At 48.3% G+C, this 19,257-nt stretch overlaps 1 protein-coding gene across 2 annotated transcripts in view; it reads right to left on the reverse strand.

Moving 5' to 3' along the window:
• Positions 1-3,503: 3,503 nt before the first annotated feature.
• Positions 3,504-19,257, reverse strand: part of PDCD11 (programmed cell death 11) — a 44,483-nt gene continuing 28,729 nt past the window's right edge. Inside the window, exons 22-36 of one of the 2 annotated variants that reach the window (XM_073354471.1) lie at positions 19,001-19,109; positions 18,183-18,272; positions 17,195-17,297; positions 16,394-16,571; positions 15,010-15,066; positions 13,902-14,024; positions 13,270-13,392; positions 12,468-12,654; positions 11,271-11,387; positions 9,731-9,874; positions 8,682-8,932; positions 7,741-7,909; positions 6,367-6,520; positions 5,512-5,677; positions 3,504-4,042 (exon numbers count right to left, since the gene is read on the reverse strand). In XM_073354471.1, the coding sequence (XP_073210572.1) occupies positions 3,871-4,042; positions 5,512-5,677; positions 6,367-6,520; positions 7,741-7,909; positions 8,682-8,932; positions 9,731-9,874; positions 11,271-11,387; positions 12,468-12,654; positions 13,270-13,392; positions 13,902-14,024; positions 15,010-15,066; positions 16,394-16,571; positions 17,195-17,297; positions 18,183-18,272; positions 19,001-19,109 (2,143 nt within the window). In that variant the 3' untranslated portion in view covers positions 3,504-3,870. Of the gene's footprint in view, positions 4,043-5,511; positions 5,678-6,366; positions 6,521-7,740; positions 7,910-8,681; positions 8,933-9,730; positions 9,878-11,270; positions 11,388-12,467; positions 12,655-13,269; positions 13,393-13,901; positions 14,025-15,009; positions 15,067-16,393; positions 16,572-17,194; positions 17,298-18,182; positions 18,273-19,000; positions 19,110-19,257 lie in introns of both variants that reach the window. The other variant, XM_073354470.1, reaches the window with a different exon arrangement.

The following is a 19,257-nucleotide window of genomic DNA, read 5'->3' on the forward strand; positions in this document are numbered from 1 at the left end:
GCGACTCGATTAAAAATTAAGGTTTTTTTAAAAAAATTAAAAAATAAATTTGAATTCTTTTTCTCTTTGCTTTCTGATTTCTGAACATTTTGGGTGCAGAAAATGGGTCAAAGAAAAGCGTGAAAATGTGAACACGAGGGCCAGAAACTTACTTTGTTTTTTTAAATTAAAGTTCCGATTCTGTCATGTTCACATGACTCCAGGAGCTGACGGTTTAAGCAGACCACCAACTATCATGAGAGTTGGTGATATTGCTTTCATAATCCCTGCTGCACTGATTTGGGTGCAGGTTTTACAGAGGATTGATGCAGTGGGTGAAGGGAGGACCGGACCCTGCTCTGTCACTCTGCTCTCTTGTGAGAGAGAGCTGGAGCATAGCTAGCAATTGGAAATGGGCCCTGGGGGACATCTCACGGACTGCTGGTGCTAATACACACAGGTTGTCATCGCTATACATCACATGCTGGCAGGAAGTGAAGTGATGGCAGTTTGAGTTGGGTTTTTTAATTCTCCTTTTCCTTTACGGTGCAGACATTCTATGCAGCTCTCCTTGGCGATCTACAACAGACAACAACCAGGACGCTTATAAAAGCCTGACAAATAGAAAGAAGTCAGGATTTAGCATAATGAGTAACTGCTATTCATGCCCATCAGCTGAGCCAGGAACTCAGGCTATAGCAAGTAATAGCACCCCCACCCCAGCAGCTTCTAGCCAGGGGCTCTGCTGGTTATCAACTAGGAATTCAGCATGGATTTTGTAACGAAGGAAGGAGCCCAAGACTAAGTTAGGAACAGGCTGTTCCTCTCTCAGGATACCTCCATAAACCCAGGCAAAAATTCAAAAATCTGGCACTGTAGCCAAGATTCTTTTCCACTGCCTCTCTAATGGCTGAAAAGAGCAAATACAAATTTGCTTTAAAGATCACAAATTAATCTTAGATTCAACTAATTACAACTCACACCCTTCTTACTAAAGGTTAAACAAAAGCATCACAAAGTCATCTTGCAAGAATTTATTTTATAACATTCTGAAGGGCCCATAATCCCACGCCTCAGATTAACCCCCCTGACCCTGAGGCCAGAGAACCAGCCTAAGAAGATGGTTCTCAACCTGGGCTGATGTTGATCAGTGACAGCCTTCTGACGCTCATTCCTTCTCTACATAAAAAGGAGGGAATGAAAGGTGGGCAGAGGCGCGTAAACACAGACCATAAGAACGGCCAGACTGGGACAGACCCAATGGTCCAATTAGCCCAGTGTCCTATCTTCTGACAGTGGACAGCACCAGATGCTTCAGAAGGAATGAACAAAACAGGACAATTATCGAGTGATCCATCCCCTGTTGTCCAGTCCCAGCACCTGGCAGTCAGAGGTTTAGGGATACGCAGAGCATGGGGTTGCAATCCTGACCATCGTGGCTAAAAGCCATTGATGGACCTAGCCTCCATGAATTTATCTAATTCTTTTTTGAATGTAGTTATACTTTTGGCCTTCACAATATCCCCTGGCAACAGGGTGATGGGGCATTGTGTGAAGAGGTACTTCCTTATGGTTGTTTTAACCCTGCTGCCTATTGATTTCATTGGGTGACCCCTGGTTCTTGTGTTATGTTAAGGGGTAAACAACAACACTTCCTTATTTACTTTCTCCACACCAGTCATGATTATATAGACCCCTATCATATCACCCCTTTGTCATCTCCTTACCAAGCAGAACAATCCCAGTCTTTATAATCTCTCCTCATATGGAAGCTGTTCCATATCCCTAATCGTTTTGTTGCCCATCTCTGTACTTTTTAAAATTCTAATATATCCTTTTTGAGATAGGGCAACTGGAACTGCATTCAGTATTCAAGGTGTGGGCATCCCACAGATTTATACACTGGCATTATGATATTTTCTGTTTTATTATCAATCCCTTTCCTAATGTTCCTAACATTCTCTTAGCTTTTTTGACTGCCACTGCACATTGAGATGTTTTCAGAAAACTATCCACAATGACTCCAAGATCGCGGTCTTGAGTGGTAACAACTAATTTAGACGTCATGGTTTTGTATGTATAGTTGGGATTATATTTTCCAGTGTGCATTACTTTGCACTTATCAACATTGAATTTCATCTGCCATTGTGTTGCCCAGTGACCCAGTTTTTCAAGATCCCATTGTGACTCTTCACAGTCAGCTTTGGACTTAACTATCTTGAGTATCATCTCCAAACTTTGCCACCTCACTGTTTACCCCTTTTTCCAGATCATTTATGAATATGTTGAACAGCACAGGTCCCAGTACAGATCCTGGGGGGACCCTGCTATTTACCACTCTCCATTGTGAAAACTGACCATTTTTTCCTACCCTTTGCTTCCTGTCTTTTAACCAGTTACTAACCCATGAGAGGATCTTACCTCATCTCATGACTGTTTATGTTGCTCAAGAGCCTTTGGACCGTACCCAGATTCGGAAGGGAACAACAAGAGATTCTGCTGGTGGACTATTTTCCAGTAAAGGGAAGAGGTCACATTTTCTTTCATGAAGAAGGGTGCAACATTTGGAATTAGGCTCTTCAAGTAGAGGTATAACACCTCAGCCAGAGAAGCACAAAAGAACTCCCTGATACTATACTTGGCTTCTAACGATATAGTTCGTCTTTTGGAGTTAAGTGGATTTAAAAAGAGAAGCGCAGAGGGAGGCTTTGCTCAGAGCTTTCTGGAAGATGTCCAAGACAAATATTAATTAACAAAAGAACTGGTAGCAACCTAGTCTGGTTTAGGAAGTCACAACTTCCTTTGCAGTTGGCAATGGGGGTGTATGGAGATATGTTTCTGTGTGTTAGATCTAGTCATTAGACCTTTTGATGAAAAATGTTCTCTAAGAGTCACCACTTGCATGGAGCCCCTTGGACTCTGCAGGATGGTCCAGTGGTTAGGTTGCTAAGTCTGGGATTTAGGAGATGATGGGTCAAGTCCCTGTTTTGCCAGATCTCGTGTGTGACCTTGGGCCAGTCACTCCACCCATGTCACAACTCCCCAGCTGTACAAGGGGGTAACAGCACTGCCCTACCTCAGCGGGAGGATGTCAGGATAAATTCATTAAAGATTGAGAAGGGCTCGGATACTACGCTGATGGTAGCCATATAAGAACCTTAGATAGGCAGTCGTGTTCCAAGTATAAAAGGGTTAAAATGGGATGCGTTATTTTTCAGCAAGTAACACTTGGTTTCTTCTCTCAGTTTAATGACCTCAGACAGCTGCTGCTGAGGCAGTCTCCTTTCTAATTACTGTCCATCACAAGCCGTGTTTGTTACCCTAGAGCTGCTCATGAGCAATGGATCAAGTTTAGTTGGGTGGCCGTAGGCTTTAAGAGGAATCAATCAAGCAGGTGGTTGTGCTAAATTGCTGGCAGCACAAAAGCACTGGAGACAAATCTTTAAAGACACCAAAGCAGGTGAAATGCGAGAACATTCTTAGTGATGCTGGGAAGAGCGAGGGGATAGGAAAGAGAAGGGAGCTTATGCCAAATCATTGTATTTAATGATGGAGAGTCACTAACTGCCCCATTTCGACAGGAAAGCCATACAAAGGGTAGCGGTTTCTACCATTTATAAAACAATCAGCATTTAAATAACTAGATCCAAAATCATCCACACGTTAAAAGTCTGTTGTATCGTGGGGCAAGATGGAAAGCTCCTGTAAATGTTTACTTCCTAGACTTTGTTCTTTCCACCTTAGTTTGGTCCTGGACAATTCAGCCGGCGGCTGGGTACTCTCAGGAAACGCGCTAGTTATGGACACAGGCAGCCCATTACTGCGGATCTCCACCTCCAGCACCAGATACACAGAGTCTGCAACAGGATTTGAGTCTCTCTGCTCCGAGAGTTAGCTCTCGGCAAGAGAGGTCTTGGACTCGACGTACTCCAGTGCGGCTACTTTCACAGCCTGGATGGTTTCCGACGTGCCATATTTCTTCTCATAATCCAGGTAGCGCTTGAAGAAAAATTTCATCCTCTTTGCTGCCAGGCTCAGGTGAATGACCCGCTCGAAAATATCCCTGCAAGAATCAAAAACCCATTCAGAACATGGATCAGCACTGGACCCGCAAGCCTGATATCCTGCCTCTGAACAATGGGCAGGACGGGTCATACTTCAGTGGAAGGCAAAGGAAACGCAGTACATACACTCAGCCTGCAGTAGAATGGAAGGTCAGATCCCTGCGAATCAGCAGGCTTCATAACCCCCTTCCTCTTTGCTTACACGGTTACTGGCCAAATCATACAGCTATTTCTCTAAAATCCAGCCACAGTATTCGACTGAGCTCAGGGAATGGTCCTGGATTGGCTACACACTGTGGAAAGCAGGAGTTCCTTTCACTAGCTCCAAGCTCATGCCAGTGAGTAGCCCCTTCTTGCATCCTGGGTAGACTTGGCAGAATTCAATTTTTTAAATTTTTTTAATAATTTCGACCGATAATATCACTGATTGTTTAAGCATTTTTCTTCTATTTTTATGTATCTAAATTTTTACAGTTGTGCATAATTATGGGATTTAAGAGTTTTTAAAAATATTTTATCAATTTAAATGTTCGTTGTCGTGGGTAATTATGGGGGGGGAATCAGACGAGGGGCAGGGTCAGACAGTAATTATTTAATGACAGTAGATGTTGAGATTCAAAAAAGTTAAAGCTTTATAACCATTAAGCACACAAATTGTCACCATCATGTCAAAATATATGAAGTAATTAGCCTTAAACGAAACTCTAATAAGTTCTCAAGCAGCACTTTTCTTACTTTGTCTATCTGGAAATTTTGATCATCATCCATGGAAATATTTTTCCATTGGTTTGCGCGTGTGTGGGGAAGTTGACATTTGTCAATATTTACCAATAAAAATCTAATCCCTCAAAGGCTAACTAAGGGACGATGTAAAATGGAAGGGCTGATCAGCTTTCGCTATCACTTTGCACACAAAGGAGCAATCTCACATCTTTGCTGAGTGACGACCCCACCAGGGGGCTGGGAGATGAATATGCTCTTCTGTGAGCGGCATGGCATCTGGGGCTGAAAGAGCGGCAGCATTAAATAAAGAGATTAACTAGGCTCTTGCTCCTCAGCCAATGGTGGCCTCTTGCGCTCAGCCTCGTAGACATACAGGATCAATTACTGGTGAAGTGATCCAAGCAGGGAATAAAAAGAGGCCAAGAGACATCCAGAAGTATTTCCCTACGTGCTGTGTAGATCTTGTAGATTTAGATTAGATTCTCCAGTTTCTGAACTCTGCATTGCTGTGAAAGCACTGTCCAAACCTGCTCATTGCGCCCCTGAAGGTCTCCCTCCTTTCCAACAAAGACGAGCCCAGACCCCTTTGCCTTCTCCACGTAACACAGATTCACTGTTGCTCTGGGATCCTCCATACTGCCCAGTACTGAAGGGTATTCACACTCCCTGCAGGGGGCGTTTTAAGCCTTGTGCATACACACACACACGCGCGCGCATGCACACCCCCCGCATCGCAAGCACTCACCTTACTTCCTTCTGGCTGCCGTGTTTGATCATCATGTCTATGTAGATGGACCAGATGTCCGTGCGTTTTGGGTAGCTGCTGAGCGTGCTCTCAAAAATGGCCTTGGCATGTTCAGGGTCCCCAAAGTGGAACTCCAGCTGAGCAAACTTGGAAATCACATCCACATCTATAATGAGAAGACACCCCTCAGGGCACTGCACACACCAGCAGGGGCACCTGCCCCTCTCCATCCCCTCCCTCCACCCCCAAACACATGTAGACAACCGCCAAATATCCAAGCAAGAGGCTGGCACGGCTCCAAGGACAATGCTATCTGCAGCCAATCCTTTAGTCTCTGCTCAGAAAGAGGTTTTGGTGTGATGGGGATCTGCATCCCCAGTCTCGACTGCAGCTCACTTCCCATCTCAGCATTTTATTCAGCTTTCTCCTGGAGGGGATGTCTTGGGCGTAGATTTCTCAGGTTTCAACCCTCCAGGGCTCCCTGGAACCATGACTCAAATCCCAGCAGGGCCTACTCACAGCCCTGCCCCCTTCAGAAGCAGAACACACATGCAGAGCAGTTGACTTTGAGCAGGGGTTTTCAGACCTTAAAAAACAAGGTCCTCTCTGCTCCGTGCGAGCAGATCCCATGGCTTAGCGTGTTCCAGGAGGGTTGGCTTTGTTATCCTGACCAAAAGTCTCTCCTCCCCATCGCTCCCGGGCATCAGGAGATTTCAGACCTGTTTGCTTCTTCCCAGCTGTTAGCATGGTAGAATACCAAAGGTCAACCAAGCCACCTGAGAAGCAGGAACCCAACGAATGGGAAGGATGACACAGGTCATGGAGTGGGAGAGGAGCAAGCCTTGGGACACTTACGTTCTTTATCTGGCAGGCCCTTCAGGGCGCGTTCCAGAAGCCTGTGCGTGGCCTCCACCTGGCCCCGTTTCAGGAGGAAGGTGGCGTATTTCAACCACACTGATTTCTCCTGGCGGAAACGCTTCAGTATCGTGTTGTACAGGTCATCAGCTTGCTGGAAAGATACCAGAGTGGGACGTAGAGGTCAGTCTAACATGGGGTTGCATCACGCAGCCTCTTACTAGAGCCTTGCACTTCTGGAGAGCTTTCCAGCCATGATCTTTAAGGCCTGGTCTACACTTAAAAGTTAGATCGACACAGCCACATCAGGCAGGGGTGTGAAAAATCCCCCCCCTCCAAGTGCCACAGCTACACCACCCTAACCCCCCGTGTAGACACAACTACGTCAGCAGAAGAATGCTTCTGTCGACATAGCTACCGTTGCTCGCTTGCTTCGTGCTGTTTCACCAATGGAAACCCCCCTTGCGTTGCTGCAGGCTGCATTACACGTCCGGGTTATGCCTGCATAGCTCTGCCGTGTATAGTCTCCAGCGCACGTTACAGAGGCGAGTGAGTATCATAAGCTCTGCCCTTTTTACAACATAGATGGGGAAACTGGAGTTCAAAGCAGTGGAGCAGCTTCCCCCAGTTCGTACAGCAACTCACGGCCAAGCTAAGAACAGAGCCAAGGTCTCCCGCCTCCCAGGCCTGTGCCTGGCCCAGCTGAGCACGCTGCCTCCCTACAAGGGTGGATTTTCACTCTGTCTGTGGCTTCTGACCACACAGGAAATAGTATCCCTGAAGCAGAGTTGACGCACTGGGCCCTTCACCTCTGCACGCTGGGAATGAGATACAGGTTTAGCGCTTAAGTGACAGTGAGTTTGGTGTTTCCCCTCTGGGTCTGTAGGGTCAGTTTGGCATGCTTGTATATCACTGATAGGCCAAGCCAAGCCAAGCCCAGGAGCAGTTGCAAGGTCAGGACGGGGATGCAATGGCACAGCTGGGGGGGAAAACTTGCCTAGCACCTGCATTATGTCCAGCTCTGATCAGCATGACTGGTCCCTCACCCTTTCAGGAGCGCCAAATTCAGAGGCCTGGAGGAAATCAAATCTTGGTAACATACAGATCATCCTACTATGCACCACAGGGAACAGATTAACAGGCAGATGCTACGTGGGGAAGACCCAGGTAAGAAATAAACTGATGGCAAATTCCCTTGCTGCTCACACAGGCCTGCACCATAACTCCGGATGGCCCAAAGTCAGATACACCAAACTGGGGAGCAAATGCTGGATTCGGCCAGGCACTCTCTAAGGGAAAAAATGCTCATCTCCTGCCCTGGTGGTGAGCAGCAAGGATTCTGCTCCTCAGCACATCACGGGTCCAGGCACCCACCTGGTATTTCTCAGAGCTGGCATAGATGTCAGCCAGGTGCTGGAAGACCTTCAGGGGCTCATTGTATTGAACAGCCCTCTCAAAGACCTTCATCAGTGTCTCTTCCGTGCCATACATGTTCTCTAGGTTCAGCAGAGCTACCCACACATTCAGCTTCTCCTGCTCCTCCCTGAAAGCAAAACGGGACATGAACTTTGTCTGAGGAACTCAAAACCCTTTACAAACATTAGCTGAGCCCCAGCGCACCGGTAAAAGGTTGGCTAAGGGATTGCATCACTGCACCATGCAAATGCGGCCCCCTCTGGGGCGGAGTGTGGTCATTGTTTTATGGTGCACAGTAATACCACACTGTGAGAGAGGAAGAATTGTGTAGCCAACTGAAACTGCCTGGAGGGTATCAAGGAGGCAGAATGTATTTACTCAGTTGAAGTAAGCCCACAGGGCCAAAGATAACACCCCTCACTCTCATGAAAAGAGCCAGAAAAGAGTATTAGGGCTCATTTAGAAGAGAACCACAGCACCACGCTGGGGCACTGGCTTGGTACGGACTGAGAAGGAAGACTGGCACCTATGGAATCATCAATTCCTCTTTCTGCAGCACCCCACTTGTTCCCTTACGTCTCCCCTCCTAGCCACGCCCAGGCTGGGCCCTGCTTAGCTTTGAGCTCTAGCTGGATTACAGCATACGATGGGCTGGCTGCCAACCAACGTAGCGTCGCTGCGGCGGTTCAGCCTGGGTCCTCCCTCGAACAAGGCAAGCTGAGAATTGCAGCCCTTGAGTACTATGGGGCTGCTGGAGCAGCACTTTCTATTCCCCACCCAGGCTGCTGGCGTCCCTACATTTCTAGGGGCAGATTAGATGTCCGTGCCAAATAATGGCAACAACGGCACGTGGACATCAAGCTGCTGCCCTCCCATGCAGGGGGAGAGAAGCGTTTTACCTGAAGGAGATGGTTTTGAGGGCCCTTTCCGCCACCGCCCTGGCCTTCTCCATCTCTGTGGCTTGGAGGTGGAAGGCCATGTACTGCAGCCACAGGATGGAGCTGCTGGGATTGCTCAGCACCAAGCGGTCAAAGTCGTCCGCCGTCTGGGGCTGCCGATTGGGGTCCATCAGGGCGGCTTCGGTCTTGGAGAGCTCCTTCTCCACCCTCTGCTTCTCCTGCTCCTGCTCCTTCTTCGTCTGCTTCTTCCTCTGAAGCGGGCAAGGAAAGGGGTGAGAACCAGAGACCGTGTCACTTTGGAATACTTCAGGTGCCATCTAGCACCACAAGGGAATGATGGATGGAAGATGGTCAGACACTAGGGCATCCTGGGGGGAGTCTATTCAACAGACTGGGCCAATATTTTAGAGAGAGAAACGAAACCAAGGGAGTTTTGGAACCCATCGGAGGCTGTGTCTCAGAAGAGCAGAGTCACAAGGGGGAAGGGATATTCGTTTCCCTTAATAAAGCACATCAAGGGACTGAGCTAATTCCCTAACTTTGCACCTCTGACTGCAGAGTTTACACTTTAACTCCACTTGCAAGTGATTTCATCCTAAATTTTTTTCCACAGCACAAGCCCATTGGTTGCTGGTGACCAGTGCAATTGCCACAGCGTAGATGTCTGCTCTGGAAAGGCCAGGGACTGGAAGGACGGGGTGTTACAGATCAAGACTGAGGTGCATTGGCAGATCATCTGGGGATGGGTGTGGCTCAGGACTGGAAGGACAGGGGTTGAGGTGCATGGATAGGGCTGTGAGAAGGAAACTCAGCTTGCACAGCACCCGCCCGTGCTCTCTCTCAAAGATTGTCACCTTCCTCTGGTTACGTTTATCTACACACGTTAAAAGAACGTCGTAAGAACCGATTGGTGAAGGCAGTCCCTTGGATTAACACAGCCTTTGCCATCTGACACAAGGCTCAGCACATTACCGATACAAAGACAGTAAGTGACAAGAAGGCAAGTTACAGCAGCTCCCACGCACGCAGTGCTGTCCAGGATACTGTACCATGGACTGTGTGTCATCCTCTTCCTCGCTGTCTGAGCTCTCCTCTTTCCGATTAAATACTGGCACCTCCAGGGCATTTAAACCCTCGTCCCAAGTGAAGCCACTAGAAACCTGCAGCCTTGGAGCCTCTGCACGTTTTGTCTCCTGCTTGACAGGACAATAGAAGATGATATCACTTGTTTTATATTCCAGACTTCTGTTGGGAGCGGGTACAGCTGCTGCCTGCACCCTGCCTTGCTCTAGCCTGCGCATTGTCTACCAAAATGACACCTGAAATTCCCCACCACCACCGCCCCTGTCAGAATGACTTAGCCATAACAAACTGGGTCCATGGAGGGATAAACAGTGAGAAAAACAGGCTCACTGAAGGATTTCAATCGTCTTCTGGAGCAATGGGAATAAATTGTTCACACTTATATAGAAACTTTCATCCTGAACCCCCCCCCCCCAATAACGTTTTATAGAGATAGCCATCACTTCATCCACTACTAGAATGCAAGCACCTCTGGGGTGGAGCATGATGGCTGTTTGACAGCACAGCAGAGTAGAACAGGAAGTAAACATACTGTTTCTAGTTGTAACTGCAGTTAGCACCCAGATTGGATTTGGCCAGGCTACTGGAGCTAACATCCATATTCTTGTGGGAGATAACAAAATATCCAAAAAGAAAAGGAGTACTTGTGGCACCTTAGAGACTAACCAATTTATTTGAGCATGAGCTTTCGTGAGCTACAGCTCACTTCATCGAATGCATACCGTGGAAACTGCAGCAGACTTTATATATACACAGAGAATATGAAACAATACCTCCTCCCACCCCACTGTCCCAGGACAGTGGGGTGGGAGGAGGTATTGTTTCATATTCTCTGTGTATATATAAAGTCTGCTGCAGTTTCCACGGTATGCATTCGATGAAGTGAGCTGTAGCTCACGAAAGCTCATGCTCAAATAAATTGGTTAGTCTCTAAGGTGCCACAAGTACTCCTTTTCTTTTTGTGAATACAGACTAACACGGCTGTTACTCTGAAAATATCCAAGTGGCCAGAAAGGCGAGAGAGACTAGGAGTATCACCCACATCTCTTTTGTTTCCCTTGACGGTCTCCCTTCCCAGCACTGACCAGACCAGACCGTGCTCAGACCAGACCAGATCCATCATCTTTATTACCCAGTTTACAAGTCCCTGCATCACCCCAAGGTGATAGCTTTTTGTGGGAATGGAAAGTTACAGGTCTCCAGTTCTGGATTTCAGGGCTCTGGTTACAGTACATGGAGTTGCCTCCCTACAGGCTATTAGTAACCAAACTCTTAAAGAGCCACGTGCCTGCTAATTGTTGAGGTAGGTCCTTTTATGCACAGGGTGGAGGAGCTGAGAAATGGACACATCGCAATGGGCCTGAAAGCCAGGTACCCTGTAGCAGCTTATTCCAGGCCCCCATCTCAGTCACCCTCAAGCAGTCCTCTGCCAGTCACCCTGAACATTCCTTTGCTCATTCATATTCTCCTCTTCAGGGCTCTGGCTCTTCCTCTGTGTACCCTCACCTTGGATTTCCTTTTATTCTCCTCCTCATCTTCCTCCTCCTCCTCCCGGCAATAGACCTCAACGCCGCTGTCATCCCCGTCCGTCAGGCGACCTCGCTTTTTCCCTGGCTTCACCTCCTGCAGTGGAGGTGGGGGGGAGGGTGAGCCATTGGAAAGAGACTTTACAAGAATTCTATTTTCAAGGTCAAACATTGGCTACAGACAGAAAAAGCAGAGGCCTTGGAATAACCGTCACCGCCTTCCCCAGTCACCCAGAGACACAACGTACAACATGAGTCACAAGAGAAAAGTCATGAATGTGGCAGGCCTCAATCCACGGGGCAGATGGTCAAGTCAACTTTTATGGGCCACATTCTGGCAGGTGCTGTGCAGAGATGCCTGCCAGAAAACTTGAGATACAAGAACATAAAGCAGGGGACCAGTGATTTTCTTCCCCAAAACACACACACTTTGAGGGGGGAGGGTAGCCAAGAGCAGTGGTTTTCAAACTTTTTTTTCTGGTGACCCATTGAAGAAAATTGTTGATGCGCGCGACCCAACGGAGCTGCTGCCTGCCACTTCCGGGGCGCAGCGCGGTGTCAGAACAGGGAGGAACTAGCCTGCCTTAGCCGGGCAGCACCGTCGAACGAACTTTTAACAGCCCACTTGGTGGTGCAGACCAGCACCACCATGACCCAGTGCCTGACATGCCACGATCCAGTACTGGGCCACGACCCACAGTTTGAAAACCACTGGTCTGGGTGTGTATGCAATCCCCACCCTCAGTGTGGCACTCCATCCCCCTCCAGTGGTGCCTGGGCCACATATAGAGGTTGATGAGCCTGCTACATCGTTGGCTGTCAGAGGTGGATCCTTTAGCTCAGGCCATTGAGGCACAAGCTTTAAGATCCAGAGGTCCAGGTTCAAGCCCTCTTTGTTTGCAGTCAGACACCCCCATTCATACAAAGTAATGTTGCAATTCGTGCAGCCTGATTTGGGGTTCTGTCTGTGGCAGAGGAGAGTTATGGACCATAGTTCTTTTTTCTATTCTGTAAAAACTTCATGTTAAGTTTCCATTAAAATTAGCTGAATCTTTATCACCCACAATGTCCTGCTTTGAGGGTGAAGCAGACAGAAGCAAGGGGAATGCATTTCTGCCCCCCGCTCAGCACAACCACCCACCCCAATGTGGGGGACAATCTCCCTGCGTGCACATACCTGTTCGCCTTCCGAGACTCTTCTTTTCTGTTTTGACCTCAGTTTCTTGAACTCCTCTCTCTTCTCCTTGCCCTTCCCCTCATCTGTGTCACAGCGTGGCAGGCCCAGTGACTCAGGCAGGATGCTTGGCTTCCCAGTGTCCTCAGGGAGGAGAGAGAGCTCAACATGGCTCTCTCTATTATTTACACTGCAGCATGTTTCCAGGGGGAAGAGAACAGAAAACCAGAAATATTCCAATTGCTGTGAATGCCAGAAATTGGAAGGGACCCCCAGAGTCACTGAGTTCAGTCTCTTGCTATTGCAGGTAACCCTTGTAACAGGGGCCCGTCTCCACTCCTATCCTCTTCCCTGCAGAAATTGCACAGATTCCACCGGCTGTGCTCTTAGTGACACTTTATTTCGATTCCCCTTCACCGATATAACCAGAGTCCCCCATGCTCCCACCTACTTACAATATTTGCTGGGCTTTTAGCCCTCTCAGCAGGACCTGAGGGGACAGAGATCTCCCTACTCCGAGGCCCCTGTCTGACTGGACCCAGCTAGCCCTGTCCTCCCTCTCTCTCTCCCTGCAATTCCTTCCTGGGCCTTCTTTACCAGCCCCGGGCTAATAAGGCCAAATGAATGTTTACCCCACCCAGCCCAGAGAATTACCCCCAATCAGCCTCTGCAGCCCTGGGGCCGGAGAAGTTCTGTGCCCCCTGATGATTATTGGGGTGCCCCTGCTTGCCCCTTGTCACCTTTTCTTCTGCCCCTTCCCATTGTCCCCTCAATCTGCCAGTTCACTGGGGGGCCTCCCACCTACCTGAGGACCTTGGCAGTGAGGAACTTCCCCTCTGGCACGTACTGCTCATACAAAGATTGTTTCGGTATGAAGAAGGGGACGACTTTGTGGAATTGGACTCGGCCCACAACTGAGCTAGACAAACTGAAAAGAAAGAGTCAGAATCACACGTCTACAGCTTCACCTTAACGGCAGCTATATTACGGGGCCTGGTGCACGTCACCTAACCACCATCATTACAGGCAGCCTCCAACCCTGGCGAGACAAAGAAGCAGAACAGCAGGGAGTCCAGCAGGTCAGCCTGGAGGGACATTGGCAGAGCCAGAAGGGCAGGATGGGAACAGCAGGGGATGTTGCAGGTTGAGATTGAACAACACTGGGGGCACTGTTTATAGGACGCTGGAACAGTGCCTGCCTGCCCTACGACCAGCTGCCTATTAGATAGTAGGGCATTTTTCACATAAACGTCACAAGCTTACAAAAAACACCAACATTCTGACTTACAGAATGAAATTCACTTGGGAAAGTGGCATTACATTGTCAGAGACGCTGCAGAATTTTGAATTCTAGGGCTATTAACACAAAACAAGCATGCACACATGGACCTCGGGTCTACACAGCCCACTGTACTTGTCTCGCCACGTGCTACTCACCCACAAAACACGCCTGACTGCTTGACAGATCTGACATAGCCTCTGACCAGCTGGCCTTCCCGAACATCCTCAACACATGTAATTTCAGGATCTTCCACTTTGTTTTTGCTCTTTGGATTTGTCCTAGAAGAAAGAGGGGGAAGGAGGAAAATCCTCACTGCAACTGAATGTTTTATACTCTGCTGGGTCCTGAAAAAAATCAACCCAAACTGGAGACTGGAAAGCAATGAACCCTTTACGGAGTGTGAAGGACCAAGAACATCCTTGTTTCTCCTCCCATTTATTGAAATGCACTGTCTGCATCTTCTTCCAGCTACAGAAGGTAAGCAGCACGATACAGCGATCCAGGTCGCTGTACTGAGGATTTGTGGCTAACCCCTTGGCCTGTTACACTTTTGAGATAGTGCCAGAAAAAGGGGCAAAGGCACTGATTGAGGCTGTATGAAAATTTGGGGTTTGTGTCCTCCTGCCCCAAAGAGGCTTTAACCCAGCCTCCCATCACTTGCATTCATGTGTCCAGCAACCCGATCTGTGGTCACAATCGGATACATTGATGCCATCATCTGTGTGTGCAATGCACGACTGGCACAAAGTGAGAAGAATCAAGCTCTTCATCTGCCATTTCTTCTGAAAAGTAAAATGTTCATCTGCATTTTTTGAGGTTAAATGTTTATGCTGCCAATTCCACCATGGGAAACTATTTGTTTATTTTTTTTAAACTAGGTCTAAATAAGTTCACTGGAGGAAAGGTAAACACACAGAACACATATCCAAATGAAGCTGTGTGGACAGACCTAGAAGAGCAGTGAAACTCAACCAGACCTAGAATGCTCATAAATAAAATGTGTGAATGTGTGTATTCACAACCAGACATCTTCACATTCTCCCGGACACGGGAAACCCTCTAAGCAGAATGAACAAGCAGCATCCAAAGCTATCTTCATCCCTTACAAAGTCTGGGATATCAGGCTAATTATGTAATCTGAACACATGCATTGGGCTGGCCCAGTAAATGTGGGTTTCAGGGTGGGTAAAAAACTAAACACCAAGTTTCACTGCACTTTTTACCACTCTCAGGAGATCTACAGTCCAATGCAAAGGCACCTACCTGGATTGCCGGAGAGATATTTCTATTTTGTTGTCTTCATTGGATAGGACACAACACCTGGAGATGTGGGAGAGGCACGAAAATGGGAAACCTTTGAGCAGATTAAAAAAAAGGCACACACAGAGGAAGCAGAGAAATTCTTCATACAGCAGCATTAAACGTAGAAGGTGCACTAAGAACCCAGATCTCTGAAGCACTTACAGTCTACCGCAGACCAATGAGATACAATGATTTAGGAGATCAGCTGAGAAGGTTTTGTGAAAGAAAACAACCTACCGACCTACACCATAGTATCTGAGCATCTCACAATCCTGAATGCTCACAACACCCCTGTGAGGAAGGGAAGTCACATTAGAGGTGGGGAATTCGGTCACAGACACACCATGGCCCAGATTTAGATATTTAGGAGTATAAATCCTATTGACTGTCAATGGGATTTTGGCTCCTAAGTGCTTACATTCCTTTGGAAAATGAGACAGGCTCCTAAATCAGTTAGGCATAGCAACACAGAGCACAGCAGCACCTAAATACCTTTTAATATCTGGGTGTAAGCAATTATTCCCTCTAATTTTTCTCATGTATGTGCGGAATGAATTTTGTTATGTGCACCAATATGGAGGTGATGTGTGGTGGGGGTGGGGCCGGGGCCGAGAGGTTTGGAGTGTGGGAGGGGGCTCAGGGCTGGGGCAGAGGGTTGGGGTGCTGGGTGGGAGCTGAGGGGGGAAATGAAGGCTCCGGCTGGGGGGGTGGGCCCGGGGGTGGGGCCAGAGATGAGGATGGGGGTGAGTTTGGGGTGCAGACTGCCCTGGGGTGGAGGGCGGGGCGGGGGGAAGAGAGAGAACTCCCCCCAGCAGCACTTGGGCTGGGGAGGGGAGAGGCGCCTCTCCCGGGCCGCGGCAGCTCTGGGGCTGGGGCCGAGGTAGAGGTGCCTCTCCCTGCCGAAGCCCTGAGCACCTGTGCGGCCCTTGATACGCTTAGAGGGAACTTAGGGTGTAAGTGATTTGTCTAACACCCTTGGAATTCAAAGCAGGTCTCCCAAGTCCGAAACTAGCATGCTAAGCACTGCAACACCCTTCTTTAAGAAATGGGTTCTGAAAAGGGGACTGAAGGAAGCGAGCACACAGGAAGTGAGCAGCTGCCCCAAGCAGATACAAATGTAAGGTTACAACCTTCTCCCCTAGAGGAGCCAAAGAGCTATATGTCCTCTAACTCTTTACAATTTGCCCCGGAAGGGGTAACACTCCGGCTGGAATGCAAGGAAAACCCCTCAGTGCTGCTGCTAAACCAAACCACTGGTGAATCTTGTCACTGCTGAAGGATTTTCCCAGGCCCCCCCACTTGAGGAGGCAACAAGAGACTTCAGGAGACTAGGAGAATCTCTGACCTGACAAGCTTCCCGATGCTGAAGTTCTCTAGCGGCTGCTCAGCATATGAATCACTCAGGTGAAAGATACTGGCTTTGCCGGTCTTTCCGAAGGGAAGTGCAATGGTGAGGCAGACATGTGGAGTCACCTTTGTTATGGTGCCCAGGGTGATGGTTCCTTCCGCCAGCGAGTGGACTCCTGCCAAGAGCACGAGGATTTCAGAGGGGTTATTTCAGCCAGACCCCACAAAGGGTGAAGATATTCCAAGCTTGAACACTTGGGGTAAGGGAATCAAGTAGACAGAAAGGAGGTATGGCGTTACTTCCCCGGTCACCTACCATCCCCACAGTCTTTTGGCCACATGGGGCCTGCGCGGCTCTCTCAGTTCACAATCCCTTTTGTAACGACGATGCCATGTTCAACCATTCACAATCCTTCCTCCCAGATATGACCCTGAACCCATTATACCCGGACCCGTAGTAATTGATGAACAGCTTGTGTGACACCTGATGGAGACCAGTCAGAAACCAAGTTGCTTCAGAAGAGAGCAGAGATGAGGACCCTGCCTGACACACCTAGAAGGAGAACTGATGCTTTAGTCTAAAGGCTTGAACCTCTACGTACCGGCTGAGTCTGAAAACCAAAGCACCTTGAACTCTGGATCCAGATTCAGGGTGTTAGTTCAGGAGAGAGAGACAAAGTTTGGCTCTGTCTTGCAGCATTCTGATCCCATGGTTTCAGTCCAGGACCATTTCTAGTTGCTGAGCTGATGGAGGAATCCGAACAGGAAGGGTGCTGCAGTTAACGAGGCTTTACCATACCTGTAAGTGACAGGCAGAGGTTGGTCTCAGAGGCATCTGTGCCAGTCACTGTGGCAGACAAAGCTTGGCCATTCTTGAAGCTCTTTTCTGGATGCTTTAAGACCTGCGGGGGAGAGAGACTTCCACTCATCACCAGGGACTTCAGCCACTCATTTTGATTTTAACCAAGGTAATCTCAGGACATTTCGAGATCTACATTTGGCATTATAGGCATCTTCTGTGCATCTATTAAACCCTGATAAAGAAATGTCACTGTGACGCTGGATAAATCTAGCAGTAAACAGCATTTCTTACTGCTCATGTTTTAGGGAAGCAGCCTGGCCCCATGGAAAAAAACAAACAAACACTGGACTGGGATTCAAGAGACTTTGGGTCTATTTCCAACTCTGCCACTGGCTTGCTGGGTGATTTGGGTAGTCATGTGCCACCCTGTGGCTCAGTTTCCCCATCTGTAAAATGGGGATAACGATGCCAACATGCTTTGAGATCTACTGCTGAAAAGCAGTATGTAAGAGCTAGGTATTATTATACTAATTATCTTGTTGCCACTATAAAAAAAGCAACTCAAAAGAGACAGAGATTGCACAGTGAGTGAGTCTACAAGGTGGCGGGGGTGGGAGGGCAGGGAAGGGTAAAAGGACTTGGCAAGGAACCGATTTCCAAATATTCGTATTAAGAGGCAAATAGATCTGATTTGTTCTGCTAACGATCTGGCATTTGATTCGGAAACTCTGCAGTTCCCCTTTGAAAAGAAAAACAACTAATGATGTTCACAATCTAACGTTTCTCTAAAAATAACCAAGTCAACAATACTCATTATGGAGTAGCTGAAAGAGGAAGAACAGGCCCAGCCCCAGCCATGACACAGGATCAGGAAGCAAAGAGGAACCAAAGGGTTGGAGGCTGCTTGAGACACTTTTGTCTCTGGGTGCTCGCAGCCTCATGTGTGCAAAACCTTCATGCATGTGATTCTCTGGCGAGGACTTACCTTGGGGTTAAGGGAAAGCAGAAGCTGGGGAACTCTTCCTCGAATCTCAGGGGTGATCTCCACCTCCAGCCAAGTCTTGGTGGTGTTGTACTGAGAGGAAACCAACCAGCCATAGAAGAGAAGGTTAGACTTACAAGAAGCTCCATGGCTTCATTGGAGAGAGAAAATTCAGATCGAGTCCAGAAGGGCCCAATTATGATCATGTAGCCGGATCTCCTGCATAACACAAGCCAGAAAACCTCTCCCAGCATTTCCAGCCCGGATTCCAATCGCTTATTGATTAGGACTCGGACAGGAGAGGTGCTTCTTTGTGCTCTCAGAGGAGAGGATGAGTCTCCCCAAAGAGGAGAAACAGCATTTGGAATTCTCTGCAGATAGAGATACTAACAGAGGGGTCTTTTGGGTGGGAGGGAATCATGAATTGGCCCCAATGATATCTTGCTGCTATGGGGTCTGCTGCTACACTGCAGTGATTCTCACACAAAGGCTCAGGAGTTCCAGCATCTGGCATATTTGGAATTGGGGGAGTTTTCCCCCAAAAGAACCTTCTGCTGGAGCATGGGGGGGGGGGGAGGGCGGCAGGGGGAACACTGCACTGGGGACAAACAGGCTGTGATATCAACCCATCTCCTTAGCTCTGGAGTTATTCTGCTCCTTCCTATTTCCTTCTGTCGTCAAGACTAGGGCTGGATTTTGGATGTACCGATCAGCATTTTACTGGCACGTTTGAATTTTTCAGACTATGGGCTGGAACCAGGCCTGACGTTTTGACAGTTGGTCCTTTCCCAGCATTTATTTTGGAAGCCTCCAAATCTCACCTTCTTCACAAAGCAGGTCACCGTCTGCCCAGCTTTGTAGGGCCTGAGCCGTTCACTGGGATTGTCTCCTTCGGGGCTCAGAGCTGTGCCACCATCCCCCTTCAGATCACTGTTCAGAAAGCAAAGAGACAGGAGCAGATGGAAAAAAATTACAGTCCCAGCTCCAAGCAGTGCATGGACACGTTGTGGATCCAGGAGACTGTTTATGATGATGAAATATCCCCTGGGCAGCATCCCTGTAAAGTTCATCCCCACTC

Source organism: Lepidochelys kempii, chromosome 7 (genome assembly GCF_965140265.1).
Source record: "Lepidochelys kempii isolate rLepKem1 chromosome 7, rLepKem1.hap2, whole genome shotgun sequence".
Lineage (NCBI taxonomy): Eukaryota > Metazoa > Chordata > Testudines > Cheloniidae > Lepidochelys > Lepidochelys kempii.